Source organism: Aedes aegypti, chromosome 1, assembly GCF_002204515.2.
Source record: "Aedes aegypti strain LVP_AGWG chromosome 1, AaegL5.0 Primary Assembly, whole genome shotgun sequence".
Classification (NCBI taxonomy): domain Eukaryota; kingdom Metazoa; phylum Arthropoda; class Insecta; order Diptera; family Culicidae; genus Aedes; species Aedes aegypti.
This window is the reverse complement of record NC_035107.1, coordinates 305,935,847-305,957,982: the sequence shown is the minus strand read 5'-3', so window position 1 is coordinate 305,957,982 and position 22,136 is coordinate 305,935,847. Positions and strand designations below refer to the sequence as shown.

At 41.4% G+C, this 22,136-nt stretch overlaps 1 protein-coding gene across 1 annotated transcript; it reads right to left on the bottom strand.

Annotated features, from left to right (window-relative positions):
• Positions 1 to 13: 13 nt before the first annotated feature.
• Positions 14 to 21,919, bottom strand: LOC5575230 (uncharacterized protein C18orf19 homolog A). Its single transcript, XM_001655586.2, has 2 exons — positions 20,979 to 21,919; positions 14 to 479 (listed from the first exon to the last, which is right to left on the bottom strand). The coding sequence occupies exons 1-2, from the start codon at positions 21,598 to 21,600 to the stop codon at positions 241 to 243; spliced, it is 861 nt and encodes a 286-aa protein (XP_001655636.2). The 5' UTR covers positions 21,601 to 21,919; the 3' UTR covers positions 14 to 240.
• Positions 21,920 to 22,136: the final 217 nt, after the last annotated feature.

Here is a 22,136-nt window from a genome sequence, read left to right as displayed (position 1 = left end):
ACAAAAAACCTTGTCTCTTTTAAATATTTATTTTTTGGTCAAAAATAAATTTTAAACGAAGCATGATTAACAATCTCAAGAATAGAAAACACTAGGGTAGCACTTTGTATTAGCACGTGGTACGACTTTTACACAAATCTTTTTATACAGTACGTAGTTACGATTAATGCACGGCGAAGGATGTGTGAACACATCCTAACAGGTGTCCCGAAGCCGGTCTGAATCCGCTCTGGCCCGCCGCTACTTGGGCTCCGGGACGTCCTTCTTCGGTTTGATCGTCTTCATCGTGTCCTGGAGGTTCTTTTTGCCCGCGTCGGCCAGCTGCTGTTTGCGGTCGTGGAAGTCTTGCTTCTTCTCGGCGATGCGCTCCTGGAGGTTCTCCTTCCGGTCCTTGTACATCTGGACCAGCTTGGCCTTCGAGGGCATCGGCTTGATGTAGCCCCACTGGACGAGGTATTTGATGGAAAGGGTGGTACCACCTGGGGAAGGGAAAGAAGAGGGGTCAGAATTATTCAAAGTAGAAGTAGTGTATATAAAATGAGAAATTTAGAGTTATCTAAGGTTCAAACAAGAAACAGGAAGTACTTTTGAATTCCCTCAGAGAAGCTTGGCGAATCTTCGTTATATTACGTCAGGTCATAATGACGGTTTCTTGATAGAAATGAAAGGATTTTACAAGAATCCGATGAGTATAGACTATAGAAGACTCGTTTGATCATTAGGTGCCGAATTGCAGGACAATTTGAATCACTTCTAGTATTCAATCTGTTGTCAAAATTTAAAAATTTTGTGGACACTTCTATAAGGGCTTTGGGAGTGCTGTAAACAACTAATATTTTCTTACGCCTGATACAGACGCAGTCTGCTAACCAAACAGCAAACCTCGCTGCCATAAATTTACCACCCCTATACCTTTCCGCATAAACTTGTGTAAATGCAGGGTTATATCCGGTCTACTTTGGAAGCCACTTTAATACATCATCAATTCCTGCCCCTTCTCCTCAAGCTCATTAGTATTCACATGTTAGTACAATTATATTGCAAGTCAGGAAAAGAAAACAGTTTGAAACAAACGTTGTAAAAACCAATCTTGCACTGTACAACAAAAATATGTTTTAAATTTCTGTCAATGCTTTTTTCAATGGAATGCTCCGGACACTAACACACTTTTCCTTTTGCTGAAATAGTTCGATAGTTTATCTTCATGTGAGTCGCTTTTAGAGCCCTTGGCGAAGTTCGCCACTTATCAATCCAACAATTGAGATCCAACATTTGAATGTATTTTTCCTTGTGAATTCTACTCGCTCTGGAAGGGCAATATATGTCACACTTTTAATTTATTAAAATTTTCCACAAACTGAAAGATGTATTCCATTTGAACCAAATGTAAACAATGTACATTTGATATAAAGCAGCACCTATGTGAAACATTTTCTCAGTGTTCTAAAAATTCTCGAAACCTATTCTTTTCAAGAAAACACTAGGGTAGCACCGGTTTTGGCCAGCCTAAGAGATTTTTTCAAACTAAATGGGAAGCCCTATCTATACTACAAATTTATCAAACGCAAGCTTTCATTCCATATTATGCATGGAAAATATCTAAACTGAGCTGAAACAATTTTTCGCTTTCAAAATCTCGTTTGTCAATATAGGCCACCAGAACCAGTTTCGGCCACAGATTTAGCTTGGGTTCCTAAAATGGCTAATCACATTAATTTCTAATGAGAGTGGCCAAATCAGGAGTATCCTGGCCAGATTAGGTGTATGGGAGTTGGAATAGTAAGGAAAATGAATTCTTTTTCTTATGTTTTGAATCAACTAAAACGGGTAAATGAATGCAGCTCTATCATGTGAATGTGATCTACTCTATCGAGGTCGATTTCCGAATGTAAGTGTGTAGGCTTATTTCACCTGCAGACTGCTTCTATGTCGAGTGCTCGACATGAAAGACGACTACGCATAGATCTTTTATTTATACTAGAAATGTGCGTATGTATGTGTGGGTATGTTAGAAACTACTGTGAAAACTCCATGATTCGATGTTCCATGCTTCGATATCGACTCATGGAACCATACTAAAAACCAGTGCTGGGAATGGTAATAGTAGTAGGCTTGAGTTTTTGCGAAAATAACGTGGCTCTCCTAATACAGTAGTTCAAAATTGTGAAACTCATCAAGTAGCCTATGTTCAGGGCTGGTAGCAGTCAGGCAGCAAAATAATAGTGACTTTAGTGACCAAAATAATCAAAATAGTGACCAAAAAGTGACCTAAAAGTGACTTCAAAACAACAACAATTAGCCATAAAATGACTAGAAATGAAAATATATTCTATGTGTATATTAACCAATCTACATATTGGGTGAATTTAGAATGTGAAGAACTGCAGTAAGGAGTCATGCGCAAATTACGTCACGCTCCAAAGGAGGGGGGTCAAGCCAAGCGTGACAAGTCTTACAAAATGTTTGAAGGACTCATACAAAAAACGTGACAAAGGGGGGGGGGGTCAAAAAGTCGAAATTTAGCGTGACATAATTTGTGTATCATCCCTAATTTGAAATATTTCTTAACATTTATCTGTTCAGTATAAAAGTTGATTGCCATAAGTTGTCGAAAAGATGGCGAATTGAAGATTTGACCTATCGTATTTTTTTTCACGAGACAAACATTAACTTGATATAAGTTACTGTTTTATGTTTCACATTTCAATCAAATGAATTATAAAACAAAAACCATCACATACACGAACTCCGGAAAACAAACTCGTGATATAATTTTAAGCTAATTCCTGTTCATGAGGAGCTTACTGGCAAAATTTTTTTGAAGAGTTTGGAATAGGGTGTCCGGCCATTTGGCCGAACGCCGTTTGGCCGAACGCCATTTGGCCGAATGCCATTTGGCCGAAAGGGTCATTTGGCCGAATGCCGTTTGGCCGAATCATGAACAAAAAAAAAATGCTACAATGCTGATGTATAGGATTCATAAGCGTGACCCAATAACTGATAAGCTAATTAATATGTCGATTTTTATGATGTGACAGGACGTCATGTTTGCCACTATATGAGCTGATAACATCGAACCTTTAATTCAGGACGAAGCTGTGAACAACACACTTCGCGTCAAGACTCTGAGGTGATGATTGAATCGCCACTGGATTACCAACGGTGTAATAAGGTTTCAAGTGTTTTTATTAATTTCATCAGAAATTTTTCCTTCTTTAAAAAAAAGGCTATTCTTTCGAGTTATACTGGTTTCATAACTATCGGTAATAGTTTTGCTTATATTTTAATTGGGATTTTTTCCTTCTTTAAATAATCGGTAGTTCTTTGTAGTTGTACGGATGGAATGATTATATGCATTACACTTGCTTTAATTTTTATAAGAGATTTTTCCTTCTTTTGATCATAGGCTTTTCTTTCAAGAGAGAAATATTTTTCATAGTTATTGGAATTAAAGCTTATAATAAGTTTTATTCAAAACATATTGTTTTAGCTCAAGGGTTAACTTAGGTGAGGTGTTATTCTCTTCCAAGATTAAGATTACAACATTAGAACTGAAAACTGCACCGTTGCTTGAGTATAGTAATTAACGACTCGACGAACACTTACGTCAATGTAAAGCAAACTGTTTCTCCGTATTGAAAAGAAGAAGCCAAGACTTGTTGGTGCCAGAATTATGACATATCTCACTTAGTACGGTTCGAGAGATCGAAGCAAGCCGATCCAGCAGAAGAACGAATAAACCGTTTTAATTACTGTCAAAAGCTAACTACAGACGCGATGCCAAAACATCTGCTGGTAGCTATTACCGTTGGCATCGAAGTGAACAACTGCTTACATTTAGGATCTTTCAGCACTGTCTGTTTCTTCAACTAATACTAAAAAGCTTATGTATATCAATGATGATTTATCTTTTCTAAGAATAAGCTGACTAAGTTCATTGGAACTTATCATAAATTCATGCTAACTGTAGTTCACTTTTGTTTTCAATTTCGGCCAAACGGCATTCGGCCAAATGGCATTCGGCCAAATGACCCTTTCGGCCAAATGGCGTTCGGCCAAACGGCATTCGGCCAAATGGCATTCGGCCAAATGACCCGGAACCCTAAACGTGTTACTTGAAGCACTTCTTAACAAATCAGTGGAATAAATCGAAAGAAAATTGTTGGTTGTAGACAAAATTGTGATGAAAATCGTGAATGAATTACAGAACATTCTGAAAAAAAAAACCTGACGGAAATAAAAATTCAAAAACAAAAAAAAAAGAAACTCAGGCTAAATTTGTGATGAAATTTTTCGTAAAATTCCACTTTTCTTCTAAATAAACAATTCTAGAATACAGTTTATTGTTGACGAACTCGAGACAAATGAGACTGGCGTGCATAAAGAATTAAAAACAAATATTCTATGCGTAAATTTAGAATATCTATATTTCAACTGAACGTTTCAATAAATCTTGCATAACTTGTGATCTCGCCCTAAAAGCCATTGGTAACCAAGTGTGTAACTCGTTGTTTTTGAGCAAATGAATAGACCGAGATTAAAACTATCACCATTGGGAGAAAGAGGAAGGTCTTGCCTTCATCCTGGAATTGTTGAATAACTTGTAAATCCGTTCATTTGCTCATGCGATAAATGAATAATTGAAAACAATTATATAACTCAGTAGCGACTAACCTTAAGTTTTGTCTGATATACGACCCTGAAAATGACAAACGATTAAAATCGCATATTTCTGGACAAACATTTGAAAAGGTCTCAAGAGGTCTTGAGCCTTTTTTCAGAAACGTTGCTGTTGAGCCCTTTTTAGCCCGCCCATGCAAACTAACACCACTATCAGGAAGATTAGTGTTAGCTTTCCTGATAGTGGTATTGGTGAACGTGATCGAGTAGAATTGGGCTCAACAGCGTTCTGCAAAGCCATTGTTTACCAATGTCGATGTGCCCTTTTGAAATGTTTGTCCAGATTTGTTGCTGAAATTCATGAACAAGTGAATTTGACGTTAGCGAACTGCCACTGATATCACTATGGATCGATGCACGAGTTCACTATCTGACGTTTGAGCGGTGCCGTGTTATTTACGTGACCATGGCAACGAGTGAATTCGGCACTGCTCAAACGTCAAATTAGTGAACTCGTGCATTGGTCCATTGATGAATTATTATCAGTCAAACAATGTTCAAACACCTAATGAACTGGGGGTAAAATGAACACCCTAAGCAATTTTCATGTTTTCTTGTGTATGAAGCTGCCAGATTCTTTTTCAATAGCTCAGAATTGAAGAAGGATGTTTATGCAATGTAACAAGTTGAAGTAGAGTGATGGAAATATAATTTTATCAACATTATTATAATTTTGAAAATTTCTTTCTACATTGTCGATGTTACAAACATGTGGGTAAAATGAACATGTAACGGGGGTAATATGAACACCTGCTGGGGGTAAAATGAACACCATTCAAATTGAACGGGTTGCGGCATGTTTCTCGGCATCTAGTACATGATCAATGCGTATCTCACAGACATTCCGGAATCAATGGAACGTTTAGTTGCGACCGGAAAACTCTCGGAATCTGAAATGATATCCGGTAGTAATCGTCCTACCAAAGTGTTCATCTTACCCCCATCTCGAGTGGTTCAATTTACCCCCAAATAATCAACATAATCAAATCATTTGTTCTAAGAATTCAGAAGATGTTGCCTTAAAAGCGGCAGTGAACACGGATCCGGACATGTTCAGAACCACGATGCAACGCTGCATTGATCAAGGAATCTTCCCGGATGTATGGAAGCGACAGAAATTGGTGCTACTACCAAAGGCGGGGAAACCACCAGGTGACCCGTCGGCGTATAGACCTATCTGTCTACTAGATACGACGGGCAAGTTATTGGAGAGGTTGATTCTCAACAGGCTAGTACCGTATACGGAGAGTGCGGACGGCCTGTCCAACAACCAGTTTAGATTCAGAAAAGGTAAATCTACTCTGGACGCCATCCAGTCGGTCGTTCAAACAGCTGAGGTGGCAATCGAGCATAAAAGGAGCGGCATCCGTTACTGCGCGGTTGTCACTCTGGATGTGAAGAATGCGTTCAACAGCGCAAGCTGGGAAGCAATAGCACACGCGCTTCACCGCCTCAAGGTACCGGTGCAGTTGTGTAAGCTTCTAGAAAGCTATTTTAATGGTAGGATTCTACTGTATGACACAGAGGAGGGGCAGAAAAGCGTTCGAATTACCGCGGGAGTACCTCAAGGTTCAATCCTGGGCCCGCTGTTATGGAATGCGATGTACGATGACGTACTTAGGCTGCCCCTTCCGACGGGTGTTAAGATTGTTGGCTTCGCCGACGATATCACCCTAGTGGTCTATGGTGAATCGATGGAGGAAGTAGAGTTGACAGCAGCGCACTCTATTTCCCTGGTTGAGGAATGGATGAAGTCTAGGAAACTAGGACTGGCCCGTCACAAGACTGAGGTGGTGGTGGTCAACAACCGCAAGTCCGAGCAACGGGCGCTTATCTCGGTAGGTGATTGCACCATAGAGTCCAAGCGATCCCTTAGGCATCTTGGGGTAATGATCGATGACAAGCTGAGCTTCGCTAGCCACGTTGAATATGCCTGTAAAAGGGCATCTAGGGCTATAGCGGCGCTTTCGAGGATGATGTCTAACAGCTCTGCTGTAATTGCCAGCAAACGCAAGCTGCTGGCAAGCGTGGCGCTATCCATACTAAGGTATGGAGGACCAATCTGGTCAAAAGCGCTTAGAACGAACAGAAACCTAAAGCGGTTGGAAAGCACGTACAGGATAATGTGCTTAAGAGTAGCAAGTGCATACCGGACGGTATCTAAAGAGGCCGTGTGCATCATAGCCGGGATGACGCCCATCGGGCTCATCATCAAGGAAGATGTTCAATGCTTCAACCAAAGGGGTACCAGAGGAGTCCGCGACACGTGTAAAGAGGAAACGCTCAGAAGCTGGCAGCAGGAATGGGATAACTCCACTAAGGGTAGATGGACCCATCGACTAATACCAAATGTGTCAGATTGGTATGGTAGAAGCCATGGGGAAGTGAACTTCCACCTGACGCAGTTTCTGTCAGGACATGGTTGCTATAGACAGTATCTGCATAGGTTCGGGCACTCAGAATCTCCTGCGTGCCCCAATTGTGCTGGTGTAGAGGAAACAGCGGAGCATGTCGTGTTCGATTGCCCCCGTTTCATTGTTGTGAGAGGTCGCATGCTCACTACATGCGGAGGGGACACGTCCCCCGACAATATTATAGAGAGAATGTGCGCGGATGCCGAGTGCTGGAATGCAGTAACTACGGCTGTCACTCACATTATGTTAGAATTGCAGCGTCTATGGCGCGCCGACCAAGAGTTGGCTGCAGAGGATTAGCCCTGCCGAGGCTGGTCCCTTGTAACATTGTTTAAGTCGGCTAGGAGAAGCAGTTTGCCTAGGCTACTTCTGCTACACGTGTTGTGCTATATGCACTGGTCCCTTCCCGAAGAAATACCGTAAGGTGGTTCCGGGGAGATGAGGGTCTGAGTCCAAGGGTCATGTCGATGCACTGTTCACCACTTGAGCAATTCTAAATGAATTGCTCATGCACAGTGCATAGGCTGGTTTTAGCGGGTCGTCGTTGGTGCGTCATCCCCGCATTCCCTGAGTTATCTTCTCAGGGGATCTGTTTGCAGATTTCCCCCTTGTAAAAAACAAAAAAAAAAAGAATTCAGAAGATAAAAATACTTTCAATTTCCGTCGTCTTATCATAAATACCTTAAAGATATGATGTGCTGCGCAGTTCAATAGATCATTGATGATTTTAGTCATAAAAACCTTAAATTCCACGAGTGAAATTTTACATCGTATGAGGCGTACTTTGTTTTTGTTTACTTTTCTAGCTTTTGACAGTTCTAGATCACGCTAGAGTTGTCGAAATAGTTTCTTAGTCATAGGATTAAGGATGGTGCTGTGTTTTGCATAGATTTATTGCATAATTACCGTAAAACACAAACCTGTTCATTTTACCCACAGTTCCCCTACAAAAACATGTTTTTTGTATGGAAAGAGTTGACCAACATCGCATAGAAAAAAACAGCAATAAAGGTTAATCAATGGAAAAATGTATAGTTTATTTGTTTGAATTTCTAATGTAATTTCTGAAAAGATTTCTTGCAAAACTAGTACCGTTTTGATTCGAATCCCGGACACTCTACTTTGTAATGGCAATCCATGAAAATTTACAATGTTCAACTAGTTTTGGCGTCTTTCTTACGGCTTAGTGCGTTTAATTATTGATTCGACTATTCTGATTGTGTTTTTCAAGAGCTGTCCGGAATTCGAATCAAAGTGCCCGGAATATGAAGCAAAAGTGTGGTTGTGTCCGGAATAAAAATCATGAAAAGGCCGAACTATTTTATTGATTAAAGTGAATCAAAGATTTGGAATCCAAATCATCACCCACCATTCGAAATTCAAGTGTTTGCAAGGCCTGATTACGCTAAAATTTTGTACAGAACGATTAAATTTATATGTGTTTCGATCACTGAAGCCTTAAGTGTCCGTAATATAAATCAGAACGGTACTTGCCCCTGGTCGTCCTGGACGAGTTTCTGACAAGCTTTTTGATATTTTTGGCTGTTCTTCTCAATGCTTATCTTCCGGAGGAATTTTGATAATGTACTTTAATAAGATAGGTTTAGGATACCTTCTATAGCTGTAGATTACTGCAGAAAGTTCACTGATAATTTTTTCAGCAGATCTGTCAAATATTGGTCCTGGTTTGCGCCAAAATATATTAAAATATTTAGGCTAAAAAGTTCATCCCAAAGTTGCCTTCCGAGTTTTGTCAGAAACTTATCCAAAACTTTTCCCAGAAAATTTTTACATTTTCCTTTGGAAATGTCTACAGATTATTCATCTGAATTCTTCCAGAAAATCAGTCACTTTGACGCTTTGATTTCCAAATCACACTATAGTTGTCTTTACAATAAGAAATATCCATTTATTGCTGTTTGTATTTAAAAAGCTAACCCAGCCTGCAATTTTATTATCATCAGATCGCAAAAATAGTGACTTTAGTGACCATTTTTCTGAAAAAAAAAAGTGACTTTAGTGACTTTTTGCTGGAAATAGTGACTTTTTAGTGACCAGGTTCTACAGTAGTCTTGGGTTGCCCTTAGCAACGGGTGTTTTGCTATTTTCAAGGCATTTTGCCTACAGCAGCGATACGCGTGAGTTTCACTGGCTCCGGTGACTGTGATTCGCTACGCTTGCCTACTGTAGTGTGAATCTCAGAACTTTTCCCAACTCTGCTAAAAACAAAATTTCATGCACACTTAAACGTATTCGCCGAGAACCCAACCGCTGATATCTCGGTAATAACTTGACGATTCTCGGTAAAACTTTTACCGAGATCTCGGTAAAGCGTTTACCGAATCTCGGTAACGTTCGCCGAAATCTCGGTAAAATAAGTATCGAGATTCGGCATTGAAAATTATCGAAATCTCAGCTGTTGAGTTCTCGGCGAAACGTTTTAGGTACTAAGGTCGGCGAAATAATTTAAGTGTGTGGTTAGTACGATGGTCCCTTTAAACAGCTTTTCAAAGAATTGGTTTCCACAACTCAATGAGTCTATGGTCCCCTCAGATATCGACTCATGGCGGTTTGACTGTAATAAAATGTTAGGTATTGAAGTTATTTGAAAAATGTTAGTAGACGATGAAATACTAAGTGTCAGCAGTCTTGTTTGGGAAATTGCAGCGAATGGCTGTACCATAAAAATTGTCTTGTCATTGAAGAGATCGAACGAAGATTTATTCATGTCCTTTTTCATTAAGCACTGATCAAAATATCAAATCTACTTCCACCGATAAATCAAACCCTACGTCACGACACCCTGCATCTACGCCAGTTCATGCGGGAAAGTGTAGGGATGGTAATTTTATGACTTGCTGTTTGGTTTGAAAGACTGCGCCCAAGTATCAGGCGTAAGGTAAGGCGTGCTACAATGAAAACATAAGGAAACGGCTTCTTTCCCGTCTCTGGTTCTAGCGTTTGCTATGAACGAACGAATAGTTTGAGTGTGATAGTTTAAAGGATAGAAGCAAGTGAAAGATACAACTACAAAGTACAAGGAAAAGGACGGGTCTGGGATTGAAGCCATGACCTTCTGCTTATGAAGCAAAAGCGGTAGCCATTAGACCACCAACCCCATCACAAATATATAAGTGGCTCGTTAAACCTTCAAACTATAATTTTGCTATATGCTATATAGTTGATGGAAATTCAATCCAAAAGTGCTGTATGAAGCCTGATTCGCTGCTGACAAGTAATTTCTCGGCCTATCTTGATGCATGGGAAATTTCTGCAAGGAATCGCTCAAGAATGCGCTTTTTTCTGATCGCAGTACGCAGTTGAAAAGAAATGTCAGTTCAAATAGGAGTCGCTGTAGAAAATTTCTGCAAGCAATCGGCGAGAAATTTCTTTAGCGATTCCTGTTCAGCAGCAAATCAGGCTTGAAGATATATCATCTGTTTGCATGCTTCAATTGGGTTTTAAGCGCTTTTATCGACAAAATTTGTGTTATTTTTTTGGGCCCTAATCATAGTGGTTTCTGCGCTCGTGTACATACACATTTCATATCACCAATACTACTTAAAGAGTGCTGGTGGAAAATATAAACAAAGACCAGCTGTTCCCAGCAAAATCAAACGGGAGTATGGACCGTTGCACGAGTTCACTATCAGACATTTGAGCGGTGCCGTGTTATTTACGTGACCATGACAACGAGTGAATTCGGCACCGCTCAAACGTCAAATAAGTGAACTCGTGCATTGGTCCATGGACCGATGCACGAGTTCACTAATCTGACGTTTGAGCGGTTTCAAGTTCACTCGTTGCCATGGCCACATAAATAACACGGCACCGCTCAAACGTCAACGGGTAAACACGTGCACTTGTCCATAGTATCGAGCCATTCGGGTGATTTATGCAACCCGGTGCTAGGCAGCCATGTTTTCGTGGTCAGCATGAAACTCAAGAGCAACAACGTACATTGGCCCAATCATACAAGGGAATTTTTCCTCCAATACTAAAATGTGTTTCTAGCTAATCACATCAACCCAAATTGGCTTGCTGTATTGCAATCCAATAGTTTGTAACCGTTTATTTGTACGAATAACTGTTGTTTTGCGGAAAAAAGAAAATTTTCTGAGAAAAAGATTGATGAGAAGAAAAAGATGATGGCGCATCATCGATTGTTATTCCTCAAACGGTTATTTGTTTACAAACATTGAGCTGTCAGTGGGAACCACTTCCCAGTGGGAACCAGAGATGTTTGCTCGTTATTTTTCAATGGGATTGTATGCGCGGTGTTTGGAGGCTGGATTTATGGTTTTCTTAAACTTGGTAATAACTTCCATATTTTCTGATAATGCAGCCTTCAACAACCTAACTATAATCTATTGGACCATTGAACACCCATTTGGTTGCAAACATAGCACCGAAAATAACAGATATTCGCCTCTGTTTCTTGATCAGAATGAGTGTGGGTCAGCGAATGTTACAAGTGTTGACACCAGGGATGAGAAATGTACTGTAGCCAACATTTACCACCTCGACATTCACATTTTTCTACACGACCATCAAAATCCGAAGCAAACCATGACCGTTCAAAACAAAAAAAAATGTCACGGCTCTTCAAAACTGTAATCTTCTTCTTCGCAACGTTTTTTCAAACCCTAATGCGAAATGACTCGATTTTTCCGGATTTCGGGGTTTTGCATTTTTGCTCGATAAAGGCAGCATGAAATTGAAATTGTTTATATGTATCGCAACGGAATGATTGTGCTCTTGCTGTTAACGCTAATAGATATCAATTAGTTGAAAACACAAGCGAAATATTAGCGATTGAATTATTTTACATTTTTTTCAATCATTCACCTCGAGATGGCTGCCCGAAAACGGTCATAGTGGAGAGACAAAAACAGTCAAGCAGTGTGTGAACCATAGGCCTTTTCATGTGACAGATCCGTCTATGCATTTGTTTTCATCGGTGGAGGACCGGTGCTAACACGGGCCTGTCATTTTCATAGAAGAAATGTCAAAGTGCTTCCCGATCAGCTGATTTGAGACGTCATTTGAATAGGCCTATTGGCAGCGCAACACCTGATGGTATTGATGCTGCTTCTGCTTTGTGTTTTGGTTGACTGGCAGAATCGATGAACTGTGGCAAATTGTGATCACAGTTCTCAAGCCTGGTTGACACACATTGATCGGGGCCAAACAGTGGGTGGTGTGTGTCTGTCTTGCTTTAGTTCATGGCTCGTTATCTTCCGCGGACAATAAATGTCATGCGTGTTGTGTGAATGCAGGCGAATAAATAAGCTGAAATTATGGCTCGATCGGCAATGATGGCAATGATCGTTAAATTTTCCAAAGCCTGGGTCTACTGCTGCAGCTCTGATTATATCAGGGCGTCAACAAATGCATGATAGGGGATCCGTAGCCTTGAGGTTACGCTTTCGCTTCATAAGCGGAAGATCATGGGTTCGATTCTCAGCCCCTGCACAAAAAAAAAGCGTCCAGCCACCAGAAAACACCGCATGGAGGACCGTGCTTTGGGGAACACATCCATCCGCCGTCAGTATCAGATGCTGACTGAGACAAACTGACCATCTTCGAAGGCATCTAGCCTCAAACGACTCAGGAACACGGCAAAACGAACCACCGCAAGAGCAATGGACTATGGATTATATAAAAATTGATTGGACTAACAGCACAGCACTCTCCTACCAGGTCGATTTACAGAAGAACCACAGAAAAATCACTAAAATATTATCAGGGAGATTTCTTAAGGAATTATTTTAAGGATTCTCGTAAATATCTGAAACAATCTCATGAGAATTCCGAATGGATTTTGAATGTTTTTCACAGTGATATCCAAAAGAACCCCAGAAGTTATTTCGCAAGAATCCCTGGAAGATTCAAAGAAAAGTCACAGACATCCAGAAGATTTCATGAATATTTTCCAGAATAATTCCGATGTCCAGAAGAAATCCAGGAAGATTGACGGAATAATTTCAAATAGAATATCCGGAACCATTTAAAAGTAACTTTCAAAAGATGCTCAGAAAAAAAAAAATCAGTAATCAAAGAATCTCATAGGTATTTTTTAAAAGTCCCAGTGGCTGCACGGTTTTTTTTTTTTTTTTTTGAAGGATTTCCATTTGAACTTAAGGGGGATTTTCAGAAGATTCCGTCAAGAATTTAAGAAAATTTCCAAAGAAAATCACTGATAAATCACGAAAAATATCAAAAACACTTCCTTATGAATTTCCAGAAGAATCACCGTTTTTTTCTCAAAGAATCTTAGAAAAAAATTCTAAAGAATCACGAAGGAATTTTCGGAAAAATTCTGGATACAAAATTATCTGAGGCAGAAACAATAAATCAAAAAAAAATCAATAACAATTAATGTGTAAGAATATAAGAAGGATTTCTTTAAGAATATATGGAGGATTTCCAAACAATTTCAGAAGAATTTTTGGATGATTTCCATAAATAAGTATTTAAAAAAATCCCCGATTTAAAAAAAAACGACATCCTAACAGGATTTTCGGAAGTATTCCACAGCGATTTCTGGGAGAATTCCATTGGGATTTACAAAAGAATCCCAGAGGAATTTCCGAAAGAATCCGAATAATTTGCACGGAAGAAAGGGAAATGGAATAATAGTTTTTTTTTTTATTATAGTCTCAGGCGTCTTTCCGAGAGTATTCCAGAATAATAGGTATAATCTAAGACATTTTTCTGAAAAAATCTCAGAGGGATTTTCGAAGAAGTTTCAAAGAGTTTCACGGTAGAAATACTGAAGGATTACGAGGAAAATATCAAAATTAATTTCGGTTGAGAAATTTTGTGAGGATCCCCGAACCCAGATGAAACCCAGATTTTTTAAATAGATCCCATTCCACTGGAAAGCAATAATTAAATAATTTTCGGCAGAATTCCAGGGAAATTTAACAGAAGAATCTTGAGAGGATTTCCATAACAACCCAAGATGGGTTTCCGGGATAATCCAATAGGAAGTCCCAAGGAGGTTATTGGAAGAATCACAAAGCGATCAAAGAAATAACTACATATAATATTCAGTGCGCATCGTACCTTCGTGCTGTGCGTACACGAATTCCCTCTGCTCTTGGAAGTTTTCTTAAAAACTACCTAAAGCAATAAAACAGTACTTTCCAGTGCTATAATTAAAAACAGTACTTTTCAGTGCCACTAAAGCAGTACTTTTCAGTACTATTTTCTACTATTGATCCCTTTACGATCCTTGTTAGGACCCGTGCCTTCGATTTTTCGTTGGACCCGTTGGCGAAAGCTAGCGGTGGTAATCCTTCTTGGACACCGTCTTGGGAAAAAACCTCTCGAAGGTCACGTCTTCTTTCGTTTATTAATTAAACATGGTATCAACAACAAACAAAAGGAAGGGTGAATCTCTGAATTCACTACTTCCTTCCAAAAAAGTGGGTTTTAAAACTGTCACTACACGTGGCAAGAATGGAAGAAAGGACGCTTCCCCGGAATGCGAAGTTTCTTCCAAGGGTTAAATGAATAATTGTATCGAAATGAGCAATCAGTTCGATGCTCTAGACAAATTTTCCGAACACCAAATCGAAGCAGCCTCTAGCCCAGGCTCTTTGATTCAAGTGAGGAGGCAAAGAGTGCCGCCTATCGTAGTCAGTTGTTCCGAATTTGGGGGATTTAGGCAGGAGATCTTGAACTCCATTAGGGGAATCAAGGTTTCCTTCCAAATCGCAAAGAAAGGAGACTGTCGCGTTTTGCCGGAAACTCTTAAAGATATCGAACTTCTTCTCAAACATCTTGAAGAGAAGAAGCACAAATTTTTTACTTATGACGACAAAGTGAACGTTTGTTCAAAGTTGTCTTGAAAGGTCTCTCAAGTGACTATAAGTCACCTGAAGAGATCAAAAATGGAATAAATGATTTACTTGGATTTTCCCCAGTCCAAGTAATCATTATGAAAAAGAGAACCCAATCTGGCATTGTTCGGAAAGGGCTTTCTCAAGAATATTATTTAGTTCACTTTAACAAAAAAGAACTAAATAATATTAAAGCTTTAGAAAAAGTAAAACTTATGTTCGATGTCCGTGTGACATGGGAACATTTCCAGAAACCTGGAGGAAATTACCAGAACCCCACTCAGTGCCGTCGGTGCCAAAAGTGGGGTCATGGTACAAAAAATTGTCGCATGGATGCTAAATGCATGATTTGCGGAGGTTCTTCTCACGCCAAAGACGTCTGTCCAGTGAAGGAAGATACCACCAAATTCATATGCTGTAATTGCGGGGCTAACCATAAGTCCAATTTTTGGAATTGTCCTTCACGCAAAAGGGTCATTGAGGCTCGTGCCAGGCAGATGAAAGATAATATCCGTTACGATAACGGTCGTTTCCGGAATTTGCCTGGTAGAGTATCGAACAATGCTCATTTTTCAGTTAACGATCGCTTGATTAGGAATCATACCCATCAGGAAGATTATAATCATGCTCATTCACAAACTAATTTTAATCCGTCGGGTAGCCGTTCGAATCTTTCAATTTCGAATGTATCTGTTAAGAAGCAAACCCTAGATTAGTAGGCTATGAATAAGTTAGTTAGTTACTTAAAGCTATGTTCTGTTATCACCTGCCAATAAACCGTTGAACCATTAAGGTGATTATAAAACGAAGCCAAACTTTGAATTTTCAAGTACACAAGACGAGAGTCCCTGACAACCGTTCGCGTTGAAAGCCAATCAACTTTCTTGCTTGTTGGTGGTGACCAATGGGATAGATTTTTAACGCGGAGCCTTGTTTGGTTCTCAAGTCTTGTGCTCTTGAAAATTTGAGGTGTGGCTTCCTTTGATAAGCACCTTAACATCACTCTGCTCATCAGGTTATGGGCCCAGTCGCGCGGTTCCCTGGTAACGTAGTTTGTTTGGCATAGTTCGGATCAAGTCGAAAATTTTCACGCGCAAGGTGAAAAATTCGGAACGGTTGTTCGTTTCGAAATAAGTATCGGTTACGGAATTGCGATTCGAACGATCGGTAGCGGAATGGACGAAGAAAGAACACAACGGGTATACCTCTTCGACGGAGCCAACTTCTCGAACTGGAGCTTTAGGATGGAAGCCTACCTGGAAGAATTGGGACTGGCGCACTGCATCCGGAAAAGCTTGGAAGAGGAAGATTTTTTCGCCGATAACGAGACTGACACTGCCGAGATGAAGATTCAAAAGGACCAAAAACGTGAACGACGAAGACAGCAAGACGCAAAATGCAAATCCATACTTATCCACAAGATCGCGGACTCGCATTTGGACTTCATCAAGGGAAAGGCTTCACCAAAAGCAATCTGGTCTACGTTGGAGCGACTCTTCGAGAAGAAAGGTGTTGCTGGTATATTCTATCTATTGAAGCAAATGTCGGTCATGAGGTACGATGAATCTCGCCCCCTGGAAGAACACGTCGTTGCCTTCGAGAAGAACGTTCGTGACTTGGAGTCGGCTGGTGTTAAATTCGACGAGAAGGTAATAGTCTTCAACCTGCTGCAATCGATGCCCAAGTCCTACGAGCAGCTGATAACGGTGCTAGAAACCTTGCCAGTGGAACAATGTTCTTTGGAATTTGTGAAGACAAGACTGCTGAGTGAAGGTATCAAGCGACAACTGGTTGAAGTACGTTCGGAATCCGGCACGGCGTTTTCTGGAAAAAGCGGAAAATTTAATTTCAATTGTTACGCATGTGGCAAATCGGGACACAAGAGAGCAGATTGTCCGGGAAGCGGCCGCAAGCAGGAGTACAATCCAGGAAAGCTGTCTGGAAAGCAGAAGAAGAAGCCAAGGGAGAAGGCCAATGCGGCAGACACGCAACATGACATCGCATTTGTAAGTATCAACGACTTGAATAGCACGTGTGGCGGAAAATTCCGCTGGATACTCGATAGTGGCGCATCAGAGCATATGGTTGGAGATCGCAAGTACCTCAGCAATGTGTATCGCCTGGAACAACCGGTGGTTATTACAGTGGCAAAATCCGGACATCAGTTGGTGAGTGAGTATGCTGGGGAAGTGCGAATGCTTGCTGCTGTGGGTGATAAGCAACTGCGATGCGTCGTCTACGATGTTCTGTATGTTCCGGATTTAACCATGAATCTGTTTTCTGTGAAGAAAATCGGAGAACGTGGAATGCGTACTACCTTCACACGCGATGAAGCGTTTATCACCAAGATTGATGGTTCACGAGTCTGCACGGCTACGAGGAGAACTAAACTATTCGAGCTTAACGTCGAGTTGATTCCACCAAGCGAGTCGGCTCTAGCTACTGATTCCAAAACGCAAAGAATTCTGTGGCATCGGCGTTATGGTCATATTGGAAACTCCGGTCTGGCGAAGTTGGTTCGATGCAACATGGTGGACGGCCTGGACATCGAGAAGAACCTGGAATCAAGCGAAATATGTGAATCGTGCATGAAAGCGAAGCAGGTTAAATTGCCATTTTCAGACACACCGCGAGCTAGATCAAGTCGTCCGTTGGAGTTGATACACACCGACGTTTGTGGTCCGTTCCAGCCAGCTGCTTGGGATGGAGGAAAAATGTTCGTGAGTTTCATCGACGATTTCACCCACTTCACGGCGGTGTATGTGATCAAGGCGAAGAGCGATGTTCTAGCAATGTTCAAGAAATATTCGGCGATGGCAGAAGCACATTTCGAGCGCAGGGTAGCACGAGTTCGCTGTGACAACGGTGGGGAGTATGTCAACGAAGGCTTCATCCAATTTTGCGAAAACAAAGGGATCGTGATGGAGACAACAGCGCCTTATACGCCACAGCAAAATGGCGTTGCGGAGCGCATGAACCGTACCATTATGGAACGATCCCGTGCAATGTTAGACGATTCTGGATTCAAACGATATATGTGGAACGAAGCCGTACATGCTGCTGTTTTCGTGATCAATAGAAGTCCTACGTCAGCGTTACAAGAATCAGTGACCCCTTTTGAGAAATGGTATGGACGTAAGCCTAACGTGTCCAACATGCGTGTATTTGGAAGCAAAGCATTTATGCACGTTCCGAAGGAGAAAAGAAGCAAGCTGGATGACAAAAGCAAGGTGTGCTATTTTGTCGGATACGCTGTAAACGGATACAGACTGTGGGATTCCGAGAAGCGAAAAGTTGTGGTCTCACGGGATGTCATCATCGAAGAACCGAAACCCAAATTAGCGTCCATCTACACGTCCGATCACCTAGTGTCCGATAGGGAAATTGCGCCGGCTGAGAACGAAGTAGTTGAGGAAGGAAGAATACTTGAAGAAGAAGAGGAAGACAACGATGTGTACGAATCATTATCAGAAAATGAAAATGGAGAAGTAGAGCAGGAAGAAATTAGAGCAGTAAGACGAACCGAAAGGAAGCGAAAGCAGCCGGATAGATTTTCCGATTATCATTTGTACGGAGCGTTTGCATTAAATGCTGAAAGCTATATTCAGAATCTTCCTGAAACGATCGACGAGGCAAAGAAGCGAGACGACTGGCCTGAATGGCAGCTAGCGATCAACGAGGAACTCAAATCGCTGGAGAAGAACCATACCTGGGATTTGGTAGATCTTCCAGATGGTTGCCGAGCAATGCCGTGTAAATGGGTGTTCAAGATCAAATACAACGACGATAATTCGATTAGCCGATACAAAGCACGGCTGGTCGCAAAAGGATGCTCGCAGCGATATGGGATGGACTATCGGGAAACATATGCTCCGGTGGTTCGAATGAGTACCGTTCGTGCGCTGCTGTCCGTTGCTGTTCAAAGGAATTTGCATCTACACCAAATGGACGTACGAACTGCATTTTTGAACGGTAACTTGAAGGAAACTGTTTTTATGAAGCAACCGCCAGGATTTGAGAGGGGGAAGATGGTCTGCAAACTCAACAAATCGCTATACGGTTTAAAGCAGGCGCCTCGGAGCTGGAATGAGCGGTTCCACAAATTTATGGTGAAGCTTGGATTTCAACGTTCGAAGTACGATAGCTGCCTCTACACGTACACCGGAGAAAAGGTCCACATCTACGTTGTTCTATACGTGGATGATATTATTCTGGCGTCTGATTCCTTGGAACAGTTATCACACATCAAGAAGAACTTGGCCGCTGAATTCGACATGGTTGATCTTCAAGAGCTGAATCATTTCTTGGGCCTGCACATTGAACACAACAGAAAGCAAGGTACGTTATGCATCAATCAAACTAAATATGTTCTCGATCTGTTGAAGCGATTTGGGATGGAATTATGCAAACCGGTTTCTACGCCGATGGAGCCAAATGCCAAGTTGGTACAGCTGCAAGATGATCAGGAACCATACAGATGTCCCTATCGAGAATTGACGGGTTGCCTTACGTACCTAATGTTGTCATCACGTCCAGATATATGTGCGGCGGTGAATGTCCTCAGTCGTTTCCAGAATACACCATCAGAAGAACACTGGAAAGCCCTCAAACGAGTTGTACGATACCTTCAAGGAACGAAAGACATCTCGCTCGTCTACCATCGTAGCAAGGACGTCCCACTCATTGGATTTGCGGATGCAGATTGGGGCAGTGATATAAATGACAGAAGATCAACATCTGGTTTCTGCTTCAAAATGTTCGGCAACGCAGTAACATGGGTTACACGCAAGCAACCAACGATGTCGCTATCCTCAACCGAGGCGGAATACGTGTCACTGAGCCAAGCAACATGTGAAGCGGTTTGGCTTCGTAATCTCGTTACGGAATTTGGAGTTCAGCTGGATTCACCTTTAATCATTTAAGAAGACAACCAGTCCTGTATTCAAATAGCAAAAGAACCAAGGGACCAGAAACGACTCAAGCACATTGACATTCGTTATAACTTCGTTCGAGAACGCATTGAAAACCAAGAAATCGAGGTGCAGTACATTCCAACCGGGGACCAGGTCGCCGATCTATTCACCAAAGGTTTACCAACGGATGTATTCAAGAAGCATCGCCATGCACTAGGTTTGAGAGGGGGTGTTAAGAAGCAAACCCTAGATTAGTAGGCTATGAATAAGTTAGTTAGTTACTTAAAGCTATGTTCTGTTATCACTTGCCAATAAACCGTTGAACCATTAACATCACTCTGCTCATCAGTATCTACCCACGGTAAATCCTTTGCCGATATTGTAGCAGGTAATTTGAACTCCTCCCCTATTCGTTCCATGAGTACCCATTCTATTTGTTTCAAATCAAATGGAAAAAAAAACCCTACCGCCCCAGGTAACTCCTACTCAGCTTCTTCGTCTACCGATTCTAATGGGAAATCATCAAATGTACTCACTTCAAGTGATATGTCTGCCTCTGATTTTAATTTTCTAACTGAACAATTGAGTCTAATGATTGATGCAATGTTCAAAGCCACCACTATGACTGAAGCAGTCCAAGTAGGTGTAAAATTTACAAATCAAATAGTTATTGGATTACGTTTTTCTTATGGATCCAAATAATTTAAATATTTTAAATTGGAATGCTCGTTCTCTGAATGGTAAAGAGGACGAGCTGTTTAATTTTCTTACAGCTAATAACGTGCATATAGCAGTTATTACCGAAACGTATTTAAAACCTGGATCTAAACTCAAAAGAGATCCTAACTTTTTTATTTATCGTAATGATCGACTTGATGGGGCATGTGGGGTAGTTGCAATCATCATTCATAGGCGTATAAAACATCAACTGTTTTCGTCATTTAAAACTAAAGTTTTTGAAACTTTAGGTGTTTCTGTTGAAACACAGTCTGGTAAATATACTTTCATAGCTGCCTATTTGCCTTTTCAATACTCTGGACAGCAAGTTAATTTGCTCCAAACTGACTTGCGAAAAAATGCTACGTCATTTATGTACGGACCAAACTGGTATTAGTACTCACCCAACGTGACGGTGTACCGCGCCGGCGTTGCAATCTTGTACAGCAGATACGCGACCGCAATGTGCCCCAGGCTGGAATCCCGCACCGGATCGATCAGCTTCTGCGAGACGCCCATCGATTCGAGGAGGGCAATCACGTCCACACCGCTCTTGGACGCATAGTAGAACCCACCCAACCAGAACACCGACGTCACGCAATGGACCGGAACCAACACGTACCAGTACTCCTTGCCCATCTTCTTGAAGCGTGCAAATAGGCCAAGCTTGGCCGGTTCCTCTTGTTGCATTGTGCCACTGCTGCCATCGACGGGTGATGCCTTACTGCTACTATCTGTAGGGTCTTGGGGTTCTCCCTTATTCTTCTTGTCCGGTGTCTGTTCTTGTGGAACATCCCTGTAGAAGTGCCTCACACTTTGGTGCTGTTGAAACCTCGATGCCACGGAATACTCCTGCCCATGCCTACTTCCATTGTCGTCGATTCTTGGTCGCTGCCCACTCCAACTGTGCCATCCACTGGAGCTAATGGCCACATTCCTGAGGTGAAGATGCGACACAAACCTGTTTGCAGGGGATCTCACTGCTAGCGTCGTCAACCGCGATAAACCGATCACCAGTGACGACATTGTATTTCGTAATACTTTGTGCTTCTTTCCAAGCAGTACGAAACCTGGGACAAACTTTCTCCGAATCGCGCTTTCTATCAAAGACACATTCCCGCGAGAACCTTTTTCTGGAAGAACACCCGGAGTCTTATCTGTACAGAACACCACTTGTACGAAACACTATCAACTAAACACGATGTGGTTTTGTAATCAGACCGGTTTTTTTGGTTGCACGGAGGAGGAGGATAAGAAAGCCTCTCGAAGCTGTTTACGGTTCGATTCGATGCGATTCGGCAAGCGTTTGTTTCAACGCAACGCACTGCACGTTTTGTTGACAAACGTCAGGTCGCTTTTCACTTTTTGATCGGGTGGTGGTCGCGTTCATCGCGGATGAAATCACACTCATGAACACTGGCCGTTCATTATGAACTGTTCACTTCAGTTTACAGGGAAAGATGGAAATTTTGAACGCTTCAAAGAAAATGTGCTTTAGCATTCAGAGAGGCAAAGTTGGCTCTCAAAAAGGAAATCAAGAGTCGAAAACGGGCATGCTTTGA

Bases quoted from the DNA above. Each gene is read 5' to 3' on its own strand.
- LOC5575230 (XM_001655586.2), bottom strand. From the start codon at position 21,600: ATGTCGTCACTGGTGATCGGTTTATCGCGGTTGACGACGCTAGCAGTG. The intron at 480-20,978 runs GTGAGTACTAAT...TCCCTTCCCCAG, and splicing joins GCGGTACACCGTCACGTTGG to GTGGTACCACCCTTTCCATC.